The 14,341-nt window shown below is 38.5% G+C and overlaps 1 protein-coding gene across 1 annotated transcript; it reads left to right on the top strand.

Moving 5' to 3' along the window:
- Window positions 1–640: 640 nt before the first annotated feature.
- On the top strand, window positions 641–10,322 carry LOC306875825 (coiled-coil domain-containing protein 89-like; the record flags this gene model as incomplete). The annotated part of the gene is made up of 7 exons (XM_079426571.1): window positions 641–694; window positions 3,171–3,643; window positions 5,979–6,109; window positions 6,706–6,842; window positions 7,190–7,266; window positions 7,751–7,850; window positions 7,932–10,322. 7 exons carry the CDS (start codon window positions 641–643, stop codon window positions 8,016–8,018), a joined length of 1,059 nt encoding a protein of 352 aa, XP_079282697.1. The 3' UTR covers window positions 8,019–10,322.
- Window positions 10,323–14,341: the final 4,019 nt, after the last annotated feature.

Here is a 14,341-nt window from a genome sequence, read left to right as displayed (position 1 = left end):
TTTTAAATGTGTTACTTAAGGTCAGTGAGAGTCAAAGATCTCATGCTTAGCTAATAAGTGAACCTTTAGGTGTGTTAAAGTGAACCTTTTATGTCCGAAACTCTTAATGTGATCCTCAATTTAGAATTCAAAGGCTCCCACTGAATAAAACATAAAAAAAAAAAAAAAAATCGACAGAGCTACAGCTGTAGATTTTAACTTAACGTTAATTAAATCGATTATTTAGTCTTTACTCTTCTGATCAATTTAATGCAAAAGTCTGCACCTTTCAAATCAGTGTAAACCACAGAGGAGTCGTGGCGACATCTAGCGGTGAAACCCGAGCACTACACCTGCCTTTTCAGCCCAATCTGCTTAACCTGATGGGGAAACACAACACAGACATATCTACATCAGCAGGACGTGTTATAAATGTGAGTCGATTTTTAAAAAGCTGAATTACATTCGCAAATGTAGTCTATCGAAAGGGGAAAAAAACACAGGAAATAATCGCGACTGGATGCGCTGTTGCTAGGGGCAACCGGGGAAGCTTTGAATAGCCACAGAAGCACAGATCACTGCAGCTCACTGCGGTCGAGGCGCCTTTGTGAAGAAACCTGGGCTTGTTTTTCTGCAAAAACACAGCCTTGAAAGATTCAGCATGACGTCTCCTCAGAAAATAGACCTCAAAACGATGATCAAAGACACTAAACAGGTACGTGATGTTCTGTTTACGCCCATTTCTGCAGCTGACACGCATGATCTCTGTTTGTCAAGATCCATCCACCGACTGTTTTGATTTTGCATTTGTGATAAAATCGTGATTTCAAACACATAATTCGCCCAAACAGTGACAAAGCAACTGGTGGCGCATTACTAAAATACGAAAAAAAAAAAAAAAAGTGTTGTGGTTTTATTTACCCCATTTAGGCGACTATTTTCAAGGAATTTATGTTACTTCTCCCACTTCAGTTTCGTTGACAAACACCTTGAACACATTTCCACCGATAATGCTTAAGAAAATAAAAATAAACAATACAGTTTTTGTCATAACATGCCACAGTGGCGTCACACTGAATGGGGTAAGTTGTCACAATGGGCATAAATAGCATAATGCAAGCAAATGCAAAGTGTACCTTACAAAAATAATAAACCATTGTTTTGGTAAAAAAAATATATATATATATTACAGTTAGTACGCAGTATAAAATTATATTAATAATACTTATGTGTTTAAAATGTGACAATTTACCCCAACAAATGCCTAGTTATGAAAACACAGATCATTTAAAATCTGTCATCATAATATATTAGACTTGTTTGCCTTGTGTGGTTTTATTGTGTTCATTTGCTTAACAGAGCACCCTAGGCGATAAATACGGGTCACAAGCAGTGCAAAAATTGAGGGAATTTGTATATATATATATATATATATATGTATGTGTATATATATATATATATATATATATATATATATATATATATATATATATATATATATATATATATATATATATATATATAAAAGAAAAAGTGCAGCTATAAAAAAGTTTAGCAAATAAATAAACAAATAATCATGAGGAAATGGCAAAATCATACCTCATTATAGTGTCTCTCAAATATAATAGAAGCCCTACCCCTGATGAACAATTACTATCAAAGAATAAGATTAAAGAGAGAGAGAGAAAACTCTCTTAAACATAGATTATACAAACAGCATATAGACCTGACTCTACCAAAAGCATAGAAGGCATTAAACAGCAAAAAGACAAACCTCCCAATAATATGCATGATTTTAAAATTAACATACAGTTGTATCCATAACTAAACTAATAAACAAATGAATCAACACAACAATATCCAAATGATGTGATCAGGTGAATGTGAGCCTCCCTCCTGACTGAAATGGTACAGTCCCATTTCCTGCTGGAGTGGCAGAAGGTGGTGCCAAAGCCCCTTTTTCCCTGAAAATACATCCATGAAAAAAAAAGAAGAAAAAAAAAAAAACTGCAGCCACTTCTGCAATTCTACAGCTGATTTGTGCTCTGTAAAAACAGACAAGTTATTATACAAGAAGTGTGCATCCTTCAATATACACTAAGGTTATTAAGTACTGTTTCTGTATTCAAAATATGGCATACTTCTGTATATTAGGCTATACACTCTATAAAATGTAGTTTTAAAGGCTTTTAAATCAAATCCATGCGAATACCTGGATACCATCAGATTATTAAAATGTTCAGTACATTACATGCCCTTTACAGTATGTTCACTATTTTACAATATGATGATATTAATGTTTTTGCTTGGAGAATTGAGAAAAAAGATTGTAATTTCAAACTTTAAGACAAAGGTTTTATGTATTTATTCTTTTTTTTTTTTTTTGCTGTTTAAACCTCCTTGGCTTTTCATTTCATTACATTTGCATTATAAATTGCAGTGCTTTTTATTTTTTTAATAAGATATTATAAGAGTGAGTGATAGACTTATCATCCAGGCTGATTAATCTGCAATATTTGGCCATTTAAAGTCATTCTGCCAACAGCTTTGTCAGTGCACAAATATTCAAATCATTTTCAAATATTTTTGAGTAATTGCTGTGATAAAAAGTGTTTTTTCATGTACTTTAAAGTACATGCTATGATTAATACATGCTAATTAAAGAAATAATTCATCCAAAGATGAAAACTGGCTGGAAATGTTCTCATCCTTAGGCCATCCAAATGCAAATTAGTTTGTTTCTTCATGGGAACAAATTTGGATGTAGCATTACATCACTTGCTCACCAATGGATCCTGTGCAGTGAATGGGTGCCGTCAGAATGAGAGTCCAAACAGCTGATAAAAACATCACAAGTAATCCACACCACTCCAGTCCATCAGTTAACATCTTGTGAAGTGAAAATTTGTGTTTGTAAGAAACAAATTCATTATTAAGATGTTTTTAATTTACCGTAACACCGCTTATGGCTAAAATACGAATCCTGTATCCATAATATTGCTTCTCCAGTGAAAAAGTAATCTTGTCTGAATCAGGAGAGAAATATACACAGTTCAAGCACCGTTTACAAGTGATGTAATGCTGAATTTCCCTAAATTTCCCAAAATCACTTTTGTTGTTAATATAATGACTGAATGAAATGAAATCGTATTAGCACAGGTTTAACCCCAGATCTTAATCTTTCCTTTAAGGATATGGATGATGTGCACCAAGCCCTGGAAAAGCTCAGAAGCCTCTCCCAGGAAGAAAGGACAGAGGCAGACGTGCTGCGTTCAAGAATCGACGAGCAGTCGACGCTCATCTGCATCCTGAAACAGAGAGCAGACGAGATGCTTCTGCGCTGTCAGGCTCTGGAGAAGATCAACACAGAGCTGGAGAACCTGAGAGCCAATGTGCAGCTGGAGCTGGAGAACGAGAGGAAGAAATCTGAACTGCTGGAGCAGAGATTCATGCACCTGGCCTCCAACCACCGAGAGCTGATCAACTTCAAGAACGAGTACAAGAGCCAGAATGCAAAGCTGGAGAAAGAGAACGACAGACTCAGGAAGGAAAATGAAACGCTTTTCAGTCAGGAAGTGCAAGAAAAAGAGAAGACCATTCTCAAACTGACTCAAGAGCTCAAGGAATTGGCAGAGCAACATAAGATACTAGAAACAGAGTATCGGTAAGGAACCGTTCTCAGTTTCAGTCTGTTCTGGAAGTAAAAACCTCTTTGGTCTCCAAGAGAAATACATTTTTAATGATAACACCACTTAAAAAATAGCCAAAATTGACTTATTTCTGGTAAAGATTACACTAACATAGAATTCATAATGCTGAAGAGAGACCCACCTTTGTTTTTATTGTTTTTTTTTTTTTGAGTTTTCATGAGCTCATGCTTATTAGAACAATTTATTGATTCATTTTTTTTAAATACATATAGAAAAAATAAATGAGAAATATACTTCCAGAACTGAAAAAGTGGATGTCACGGTGCACACACGAGGGAGGAACCAGGAACACGCAGACGAGGATAGAAACTCAAATAACAGACTTTACTGAACATCAAGACATCAGGACAGGGCATGGCAGGACAAGGCAAGGCAGACACGGACATCACACACCGGGGTTAACGAGTAGACCAGACAAATTGGCACTACACAGACAGGACTATAAATACACAGGTAAATCATAGATAACGAGACGAACACGGCTGGACAAGAATTAAACATTACATTTAACAAGGACAGGAAACAAACCAAATATGGACACAAGGGGCAGGAACACATGACACACACACGACAGTTCCCTGACATAACTCCCCCCTCCCGAAAGGCTCGTCCCGAGCCTTAACAGTTCCATCAGGGAGGGGGGGGGTGGGCGCTCTGGAGGCCCCTCAGGACAGACATCCACAGAAACACAGGACGGGGACCTCCAGAGCAGAACAGACGGAGGCCCCGGCGGAGCTGGGAGCTCAGGAAGCCATGGCGGGTGGTCTTCGTGGCCGTGGCCTCCTACGGCCCGCCCACTCCACCCAGAGCTCTACTACCCCCCCCCAAAATTTCCATGGGGAATCCAGGGGGTATCAGGAGCCCTCCGGGGCTAGACAGACAAAACACGACAAGACACGACAGAAACCCTCCAGGGTCAGACAAACAGGACATCCCACAGGAACCAGAAGCCCTCCTGGGCTGGCTAGGAAGCTGAGTCTTCCTCTGGGCGTGACGAGGAGTCAGGGGCCCTCACAGGGTCCCTCAGCGACCTCCTCCACTTCTGCGACAGGGGGGGCAAGCGGCTGCGACTGGCCTCCATGGCCACAACTCAAGGAGCCGCCTGCCCCAGACGAGTCTCCATGGACAAGACATGACAAGGTTTTTTTTTTAAATGTTCCTGTGGGCACAACAAACAAACACGGCTCTCCTGGCCGTGACGTGTGGACTAGATCCACGGAGAGGGTAAAGGCGACCGATGGGCTTGAGTCAGCGGCAATCCGGCGGGCTTGAGTCAGCGGCAATCCGGCGGGCTTGAGTCAGCGGCTGGCCGGCGGGCATTGAGTCAGAGGCGGATCGGCGGCGTGCACAGGGAAGCCGCGGACGGCGGCGTGAATAGGGGAGCCGCCGACGGTGGGTGGGCTTTCCCCACGGATGGCGACGTGATCTCCCGCGAACGGCGGGGTTCGGTGAGCCGCGGGTAGCGGCGTGAATAGGGGGAGCCGCCGACGGCGGGTTGGCTTTCCCCGCGGACGGCGGCTCGGTGTGCCGCGGACAGCGGCGTGAACTCCCGCGAACGGCGGGCTCGGTGTGCCGCGGACGGCGGCGTGAACTCCCGCGAACGGCGGGCTCGGTGTGAGCGGCGAGGTTGGGATAGCCGCGGGCAGCGGCGGATATCTCCCACGAACGGCGGGTTGGATGAGCCGCGGCCAGCGGACTCGCGGCACTCGCGGTGATCCCGCCGAACTCCCACGCGGACTTGCAGTGGGCTAAGGCGGGATGCCGAGTGGCGACTTCCTTGCCACGGGACGGACAGACACAGGAACCAAAACAAAGACTTTTGAAAACGAAAAAACAAAACCGAGTGAAGGGGCGCCGCTTACTGTGTGGTCTGGTCTTCTGTCACGGTGCACACACGAGGGAGGAACCAGGAACACGCAGACGAGGATAGAAACTCAAATAACAGACTTTACTGAACATCAAGACATCAGGACAGGGCATGGCAGGACAAGGCAAGGCAGACACGGACATCACACACCGGGGTTAACGAGTAGACCAGACAAATTGGCACTACACAGACAGGACTATAAATACACAGGTAAATCATAGATAACGAGACGAACACGGCTGGACAAGAATTAAACATTACATTTAACAAGGACAGGAAACAAACCAAATATGGACACAAGGGGCAGGAACACATGACACACACACGACAGTTCCCTGACAGTGGATGATCGCTGTTTACTTGATGTCCTTCTGTGAAATACGTACAGTAAGTATTTGCCAATATCTTTATAATCCCAACAGGGAGAAAACAACAGGTTTCCAGATTAAACTGAAAGAACTGATCAACCTCCATCAGATCAAAGAGGCTTCTTTGAAGAACGAACTGAGCGACACACAAAAACAGCTGAAGGATGCTGTAGAGATGTGTGCAGGTATGTATTCAAACCAAAGAATAATAACAAACTATTCTTCAAGAAACTTGATTAAATGAGATTTAAAATGGTGTTTCTCAGGATTGTGGAAAAACAACAATAAATGAAAATATAGTGCACCTTAGTATAGCAAAATAGTTAGCTTCTTAAATACCAAAATAGCTTCTTTTCAAAGAGAAAACATGAGAAATATTTTGTTGTTGATGTACATTCAATCAAATTGATCTAATAAACCAAGGAATTAATTTTAATGCTTGATTTTAAGGACAATTTAGTTAAACACTTTTGATACTGTGTTAGGTTCCATATTATTTTAGTTTTACTGAGATACTCTTATAGTGATTCTTTTAATATTTTCCATTTTAAATTCAATTTTAGTTTAATAATTTAGTTGTTTTTTGCAGTTTATTTGTCTATATAGGTTTTTTTATTTATTTCAGTTTTATTTATATTAGTAGCCTACATCAAGCTAAAATTACTTTAATTGAGGTTTTGCCTTGGCAACTAGAAAAAAAAAAAAGATAAAGTATTTTTGTGTAAATTTGTGTGGTTGTCCTGGTACACTGTAATACACCTCACATATTTCTGTCCAACAGAGTTGGATCTCAAACTAAGACAAACTCAGGAAAAAGAATCAATGAGGGAGACAGACCCTCAAGAGAGACTGGAGAAACTCATGAAGGAAAAGGATGAGCTTATTGATCTCTCAATGCAGCGTGGGAAAATGATACTGGTGAGCAATGGTACAAATGTTCAGAGTGACCATACAAAATCGTTTTTTGATTGCATAAAATGTCAGGGTTTTGGCTTTGTTTGCCTACTGACATGCTCTCTGCAGTCCTCATATGTTATATGTACATATTCTGCGTAGATCCCACCTTCTCACATGCCACGATTGGTCGATTATGCACAATGCCTGCATGCTATTGGTCAAACTACTTTTTTAGTCATTACCTTCAGCAACTATGAAGGAACACTTCTGGGGAAAAAAGGATGTATGGTGATTTCATATTAATTATCAGTTACATTACTGTTTGTTTTCAGATGGAGTTCTAATGATTTCATTGTAATGTTTTAAAGGACAAGCAAGCTGAAATTCAGGAGCTGGAGCAGAAAAGGCAGGAAGCTGAGAACTGCAGACTAGATGCAGAAAACAGGTATGAATCTCAAATTACATGAAAAAGACTTTTATACGTAAACACTAGACTTTTTGTATGGATAACACATGCCATGTTTATTAAAGGAATAGTTCACCCAAAAGTGAAACTTTCATTATCATTCACGCAGCTTCAAGTCATTCCAACCCTGTCATTTTTTTTTTTCCATGAAACATAAAATTTGATGTTAGGCAGAATGCCTCTTTTTCCATTTGAGGAAAGTCCATAATGAATAACACTGTCAGGCTCAAGTAAGTATCATACCATGATAAAGGCAGTGTTCTTTAGGTATAAAGGTAAAAAGAACATAATATATAGTCAGAACGGCATAAGGGTACATTTGAATGAACTATTCCTTTGCATAAACCAATACGACAGACAAAAGATCAGTTCAGTCTTTCTTTATCACTTACATGAAATGACCATTATTCATAAAATAATGCATTTGTTGCTTAGTTTGCCTTTCTCATGTTTTTTTAATCAGGTTTGAAAAGGAAGCAGCAGCTGTGAACAGTGAATTAAGAGTGAAGGAACTACAGGACGCCTTAGAGAGGGCAGAGGACACCTGCAATGAGTTGAAAAAGGTCTGTTAAAAGAAAACCTGTATGAGTATTGGACATTTTGATCTCAATGGCATATCAATGTTTTTACATATCACATTTTAGGAGTTTGAGGCATTTAAAAAGCACAGCAGTGAACTGCTTGGAAAAGAGAAGGAGTTAAACTGCAAACTTCGCCACATGATCATCTGAGCCATCCATTCCATGTGTATCATCAAAATCAGCCATAATATAGCGAAAAGCATTCACTTTCTGATCTGACAGCGGAGCTGGCTCATCGCACATGGAGTGGTTGTATATAATGAATCAGAAGACAAGGGTAAAATTAGATTTTTCTTAAGAGAACGTCTTCCATCAGTAGGAGGCAGTTTATAGTATTTCTGTAGGGAAAGGCGAGTTTGATAGTTTGCAAATAGGTTGGCTAAACTGTGACTTTTATAAATAAAAATTAGCATTTTTAAATTTCCACTGTGGTTTAGCGTCGACTGTCACAGGCTCTGTCATGATTATTAGTAAAACTCCTAATTATGATTCATAGAAAAATCTCTGATCATTGTGAGCCTTAAATTCAAGTTAAATATTGTTTTACAAATAAGGGAATTTGCAAATTTAGAAGATTTTCAAATCCCACATTCATATGATGCTTATCAGATTATTCAGGGTTTCTGCAGGTTTGATAAAATGTCTTTTTAAGAACATTTATGGAATAATTTAAAACAACATACATCAATCTGGTTTCTGAATGTAAATGCCTTGTATTACACTTCAAAGTCTGAAAATATAACTTCCAACCAATCTCCATTACTCTATATAGATACAAAATGACATCGCATGTCTTGTTTTATAAGAAACTGATTTTGTTTATGATTATGATTAAAATCTGTTTATGATTAAACAAACAAATATAACAAACATAATTTAACATTGACAGATATTTGTTCATATTTTAAGGATGAACTCGTTTAATTTTGTTAAATATTTCAGAAAACAAAACTTCATATTTTCAATTTGCTTAACAAGATTTTAAGAATGTTTCGATATTTGTATTAGAAAACAAGAATGCAATGCAACGCAACATTTAATGGCTTGACTTTATGAATTTATGACGTTCTGCTCCGATTCAAAACTTTTTTTAAGGACTTAATTTGTGGAAGGACAAATTTAGACATTTTAAGACATGCTTCAGAAACTTTGTAATTAATTAGAATGTTCAAATTTAAATGAATAGTTCACCCAAAAAATAACATTCGGTCATTATTTACTTGCCCTTTTTTGCCATACGATGAAAATACATAGGCTCCAATTGTGTTTGGATTCCACAATTCTTCAAAATATCTTCTTTTGTGTTCTTCAGAAATGCATTTGTTAAAAAATCTATTAAATTGATACAGATCACCGCTATTTGCATGACCGGTCGGAATTGAATCATCGTGACGCCTCTATCTAATGCTCACCCGTATATGCAATAAATCGGACTGTTCTGTATGTAGCCTTGTTCCTGAGAAAATAAAATCATTCAACTGTGTTAGTAAACGCTCTCAAGCCATATAGCACGTAGAAATGCAATGCTCACCTTCCAGTTCCACTTCTTTCCAGCACTTTAGGTCATGCATTGGTTCACCATGTATTCCTCCGTGCTCTGATAACATAACAGAATGAAACTGTATTCCTGTCAGGTAATAACAGCATGTCTTCTGCATTTACAAATGAACAAGCTTCGGTATAAAATCACAGTGTTTTGCTCTTTGTAATTTTTAGTGTAGTAATGTTTCCTGAACTAATTTGTGGGCAAAAAACAGGTAGTTAGCGTAATTGTATAGTGGTCATCCGGTCTGCATCTGTATATGTGTTTTATAGAATAGAACATCTGGATGGATTTATAGATGTTCACACCTGATAGCATGGTAGTCTTGAGTTAACTATTTAAAGATGTTTTCATTGCATTTACTGATGAAATATTTTAGTCCTAATTTGAGGATATTTAGTTATGTAGCAGAGCCTTTTCTTCTCCAGAAATGATGGTCTTTCTAGGGTGTGAACCCGGGAACTAGCTCAGATCTTTAACCTTTAAGGTTAGGTATGTTAGTCCTTATATCATCCGTGTGAGTTTTTAATGATCGTGAGGTTGCGGTCAAAATGCTGGATTCCGTTGTGTTCTCGTAACTGCACGTTGCTGTAGCTTGTGTCACCATTTCATGCATCTTATCAAGTTGAGGCAAGTTTGCTTCCATGCCATAACTGACCAGTGCACCTGCCCTTTGATTGCATTTGACCTGGTCAGTGGTTCATCACCCCATTGCCATGACAATCTTTTTCCTCGGAAGTGCTGCGAATATGGGAATTGCCTTATATGGGAATCACTGGAATGGTGTGAATGACTGTTTCTGTGACCTCGTTTGTTTTGTCTGTTGTAATTCTTTCCAAACACACTGATGTAGAGAGGACTTGACTGTTAAGATCATTTATTTTAGATGATATGTAAAGCATTTCAAGTATAAATAAAAACAAAATGAAATGCACTTTTTTTTTTTTGTAATTGTTTGTGGTCCTCCATCTTTCTTATAAGAACATCCCTGAAAAAAATCCCTGTCTTCAACCGGCCTAAGCTGGTTTGCGAGTCTTGAGGCTGGTTTTAGAGAAGTTTTGAGCTCTTTTCTGGCTTAAAATTTTTTTTTTTTTTTTTAAGCAGCGATGTCCAGGTCACATTTTACTCCAAAATCAAAAGAAAAGTCTCATTGTTATAATGATTCAAGCATGGTCTAATGCCAAAGTATTGCCAAAACAGCAAAAGGATTGATTATAGTGTAGTGAAGCCCTTTTTGGACCCCCTTATATTGTCTGAATCGTGAGATTTAAATATAAAAAACAATGTCACAATAATGTATCACAACATAAAATCTGCAATAATATTTTTATATTGTGCAAATAGTCAGTGGCACATTTTTGGGGGATATCAATTTTATATCTGCATTTCTGGGTGTCATGGTATTCTCTCAGCTCAAGTACATAAGCAGTACAACTTTTAGCATTGATAGTAATAAGAAATGGTTCTTGGACAGCAAATCAGCATATTAGAATGTGATACTGAAGACTCAAGGCTGCTAAAAATGCAGCTTTTCATCACATAAATAAATACATTTGAAAATACAAAACTGGTGTTTTAAATCCTACAAATATTTTACAATATTACTGTATTTTTTTAATCAAATAAATGCAGCTTTGGAGAGAATAAGATAATTATTTCCATAATGCAGTCCTTGCCACATAACTTACATAACTGTTCAAGCCACCACCATTTCTGAGTTTCCAACTTGTAATTACGAGCTTGACAAAGTTGTAGCGCTTTTTACTAGCTGGAAACTCATAATTATAGTAATTCCAACATAACATAGACATCCAGTTTTTTAACTGTACCAAAACAGACCGTTAAGTTTCTTGATATTGTAAACTCCTATTTGTTATCATATTATTTTAATATATGATTTTAATCATAAACACAGTCTGTATCACAAATTAGTTACAGTATTTACCTATAGGCCTAGTGGCTAATAAATCGGAAGTCTTGCACATTCACGGTGAATAGAATTGCAAACTGAAAGGTGATGATGCTGGACCACCTCCTAAAATGACAGCTGCCCAAACTTGCATTTCTGGAAAACTCCCACCACAAATGTTGGGTCCACCCACAGCTGAAGCCATGCCCCTGCAGCTGCACTTTCGCCCAGAATCTCACCTGACCAATTGCTGAGTCGTTTCCTCACATTCGATGCTTATTATTAAAGAAATGCCACCTTAACAGTCATTCCAGTGTGTCGCTGTTCATTCCCACCACAGCTGGGATTTCTAACAATGGAAAGAGCAGAGAAGTTGCTGAGCACTGCTGCATGCCTTTACATGATTTACTCATTCTTTAGAGAAAAATGCAACATTTGTGGCTGAGCTGCACCTTTAAGATTGCGTTAGTCCTTTAGGTTAAGAGGATTGTTTGACTTTACATTTGAGAATCAAAATGTTCATTAGTAAACATAAATATTTCATTGCATTGATGAAAGCTTTGCTCATTTGGAATCATTTTGTGAAAATGCCAAACCCCTTTTTTGTCAACCAAGATTTGTCAATGATAGTTGAGATGAAACATTGTGATGATAATTGTTTTTATTCAAATATACTGAATTTAGGAATAAAGCTGTATACGAATATGCTTATTTTAAATAATCAAATCTGTTCAAATTCACTTGTGGATTTACTTCAGAATATTTCAGTCATGTTGTGAATACGCTCTTTCCCTAACTGTACTAAACAAACAGCGAATAACAAAAGCATAAAGATTCACAACATTATTACAATAGTGTACTCTTATTGTTCATTTATGTTAAATGGCGATGCATGCTTAAATTAACATGTAAAGTGTGTTTAATTTACCTTTGCATGTTTTCATCCATGCTAAAAAAACATATATTCTAAGAACATTTTGCTAATGTTTCCATTAGGTACTGAAAACCTTTGGATTACGAGTCCGACTCCCTAACCATTAGGCCTCGACTTCCCCACAAGGAAGCTCATTTCAAATTTGATGCCTGCTACAGGTCTCAGAATAGTTGGGACGGGTGCATGTTTACCATGGTGTAGCTTCTCCTCTTCTTTTCAAAACAGTTTGAAGACATCTGGGCATCGAGATTATGAGTTTCTGTAGTTTTGGTGTTGGAATTTGGTCCCATTCTTGCCTGATATAGGTTTCCAGCTGCTGAAGAGTTCATGGTCGTCTTTGGTGTATTTTTCATTTAATGATGCACCAAATGTTCTCTATAGGTGAAAGATCTGGACTGCAGGCAGGCCAATTCAGCACCCGGACTCTTCTACTATGAAGCCATGCTGTTGTAATAGCTGCAGTATGTGGTTTTGCATTGTCCTGCTGAAATACACAAGGCCTTCCCTAAAATAGACGTCGTCTGGAGGGGAGCATATGTTGCTCTAAAACCTTTATATACCTTTCAGCATTCATAATGCCAAAACATGCCAGCTGCCCATACCATATGCACTTATGCACCCCCATACCATCAAAGATGCTGGCTTTTGAACTGAACGCTGATAACACGCTGGAAGGTCTCCCTTCTCTTTAGCCCGGAGGACACAGCATCCGTGATTTCCAACAAGAATGTCAAACTTGGACTCATCTGACCATAGAACATTTTTCCACTTTGAAACAGTTCATTTTAAATGAGCCTTGGCCAGTATTGGGTAAGTTACTTTCAAAAAGTAATTAATTACAGTTACTAATTACTTCATCAATATTGTATTTAAATTACCTTACTAATTACTCTGTCTGAAAAGTAACTTAGTCCAATAAGTAACTTAATTATTCAAATTGCTAATTAGGCTACATCTTAAAATCCATATAAACCTTAACAGAAACTTCAAACTTTCAGATACGGGAAAGATTGGTCTCGCTTTACTTTCAATATTTCTGATTATGTAATAGGGATTACATAATCAGAAATATTAGTTTTTGATTTGAATTAGTTCATTTAAAAGTAGACCCTTCAAGCTTTTTAGATTCTATTGATTTTAGTCTTATGCATCTGAGTATTTAAGGTTTCTCTGTGAATCAGGAAAATATGAAAGTGAACAAGCGCAGAGGGTTAAAGCCACTGCATTCAATTTTATCTTTAGACGGTAAATTTAGATTTCAAATTCAATATTGATTTTAGAACTTGATAGAGATTTTAGGGTCTTGTTAACCCACAAGGGCAGTCGTGGCCTAATGGATAGCGAGTCGGACTTGTATCCCAAAGGTCGTGGGTTCGAGTCTCAGGTCTGGCAGGGATTGTAGGTGGGGGAGTGAATAACCAACACTTTCTCCATCCTCAATACCACGACTGAGGTGAGACCCTTGAGCAAGGCCGAACCCCCAACTGCTCCCCGGGCGCCGCAGCATTGGCTGCCCACTGCTCCGGGTGTATGTTCACTACTGTGTGTACACTTGGATGGGTTAAATGCAGGGCACAAATTCTGTATATTCTATAGGTAAAGTATGGGTCACCATACTTGGCCACACACCACTTCCCTTTCCCTTGTTCTTAGGAGAACATCTGAGAAGAAAGAAACTTCTGCTCTTCATTCTTGTTGCTGTTGAGATAATAAAGTTATTTCTTTTATGATTACATTGCAGTCATAGTTTTTTACCATAATCCTTATTTATGGTTCACAATGGTATTGAGAGGGTAAAATGTGCTGCTGCAGAAACAAAGCATTCCAGAGTGTCAGTCATAGCCTGCGGAGTCTGAAACTGAAATCCCTGTAACCCACAGCACAGCTGACGAAAAGAGCCTCGGCTTCTGGACATGCAAACACTTGTATCATACTTGCACTTTGGTCACAGGTCACAAACGCTCACACTCGGGTCAGAAACCAACCGGGACTTGGGGGTGAAATGGCAGCAAATGGCACCAAAAGTGATAAAAATGCCACAGATAATATATAAACTGTGCAAACATTCCTCTTTTCTTTTTTGTTGC

Source organism: Barbus barbus (assembly GCF_936440315.1).
Source record: "Barbus barbus genome assembly, chromosome: 10".
Classification (NCBI taxonomy): domain Eukaryota; kingdom Metazoa; phylum Chordata; class Actinopteri; order Cypriniformes; family Cyprinidae; genus Barbus; species Barbus barbus.
Note: the sequence above shows the minus strand (reverse complement) of the source record. Positions and strands in the feature narration are given on the sequence as shown.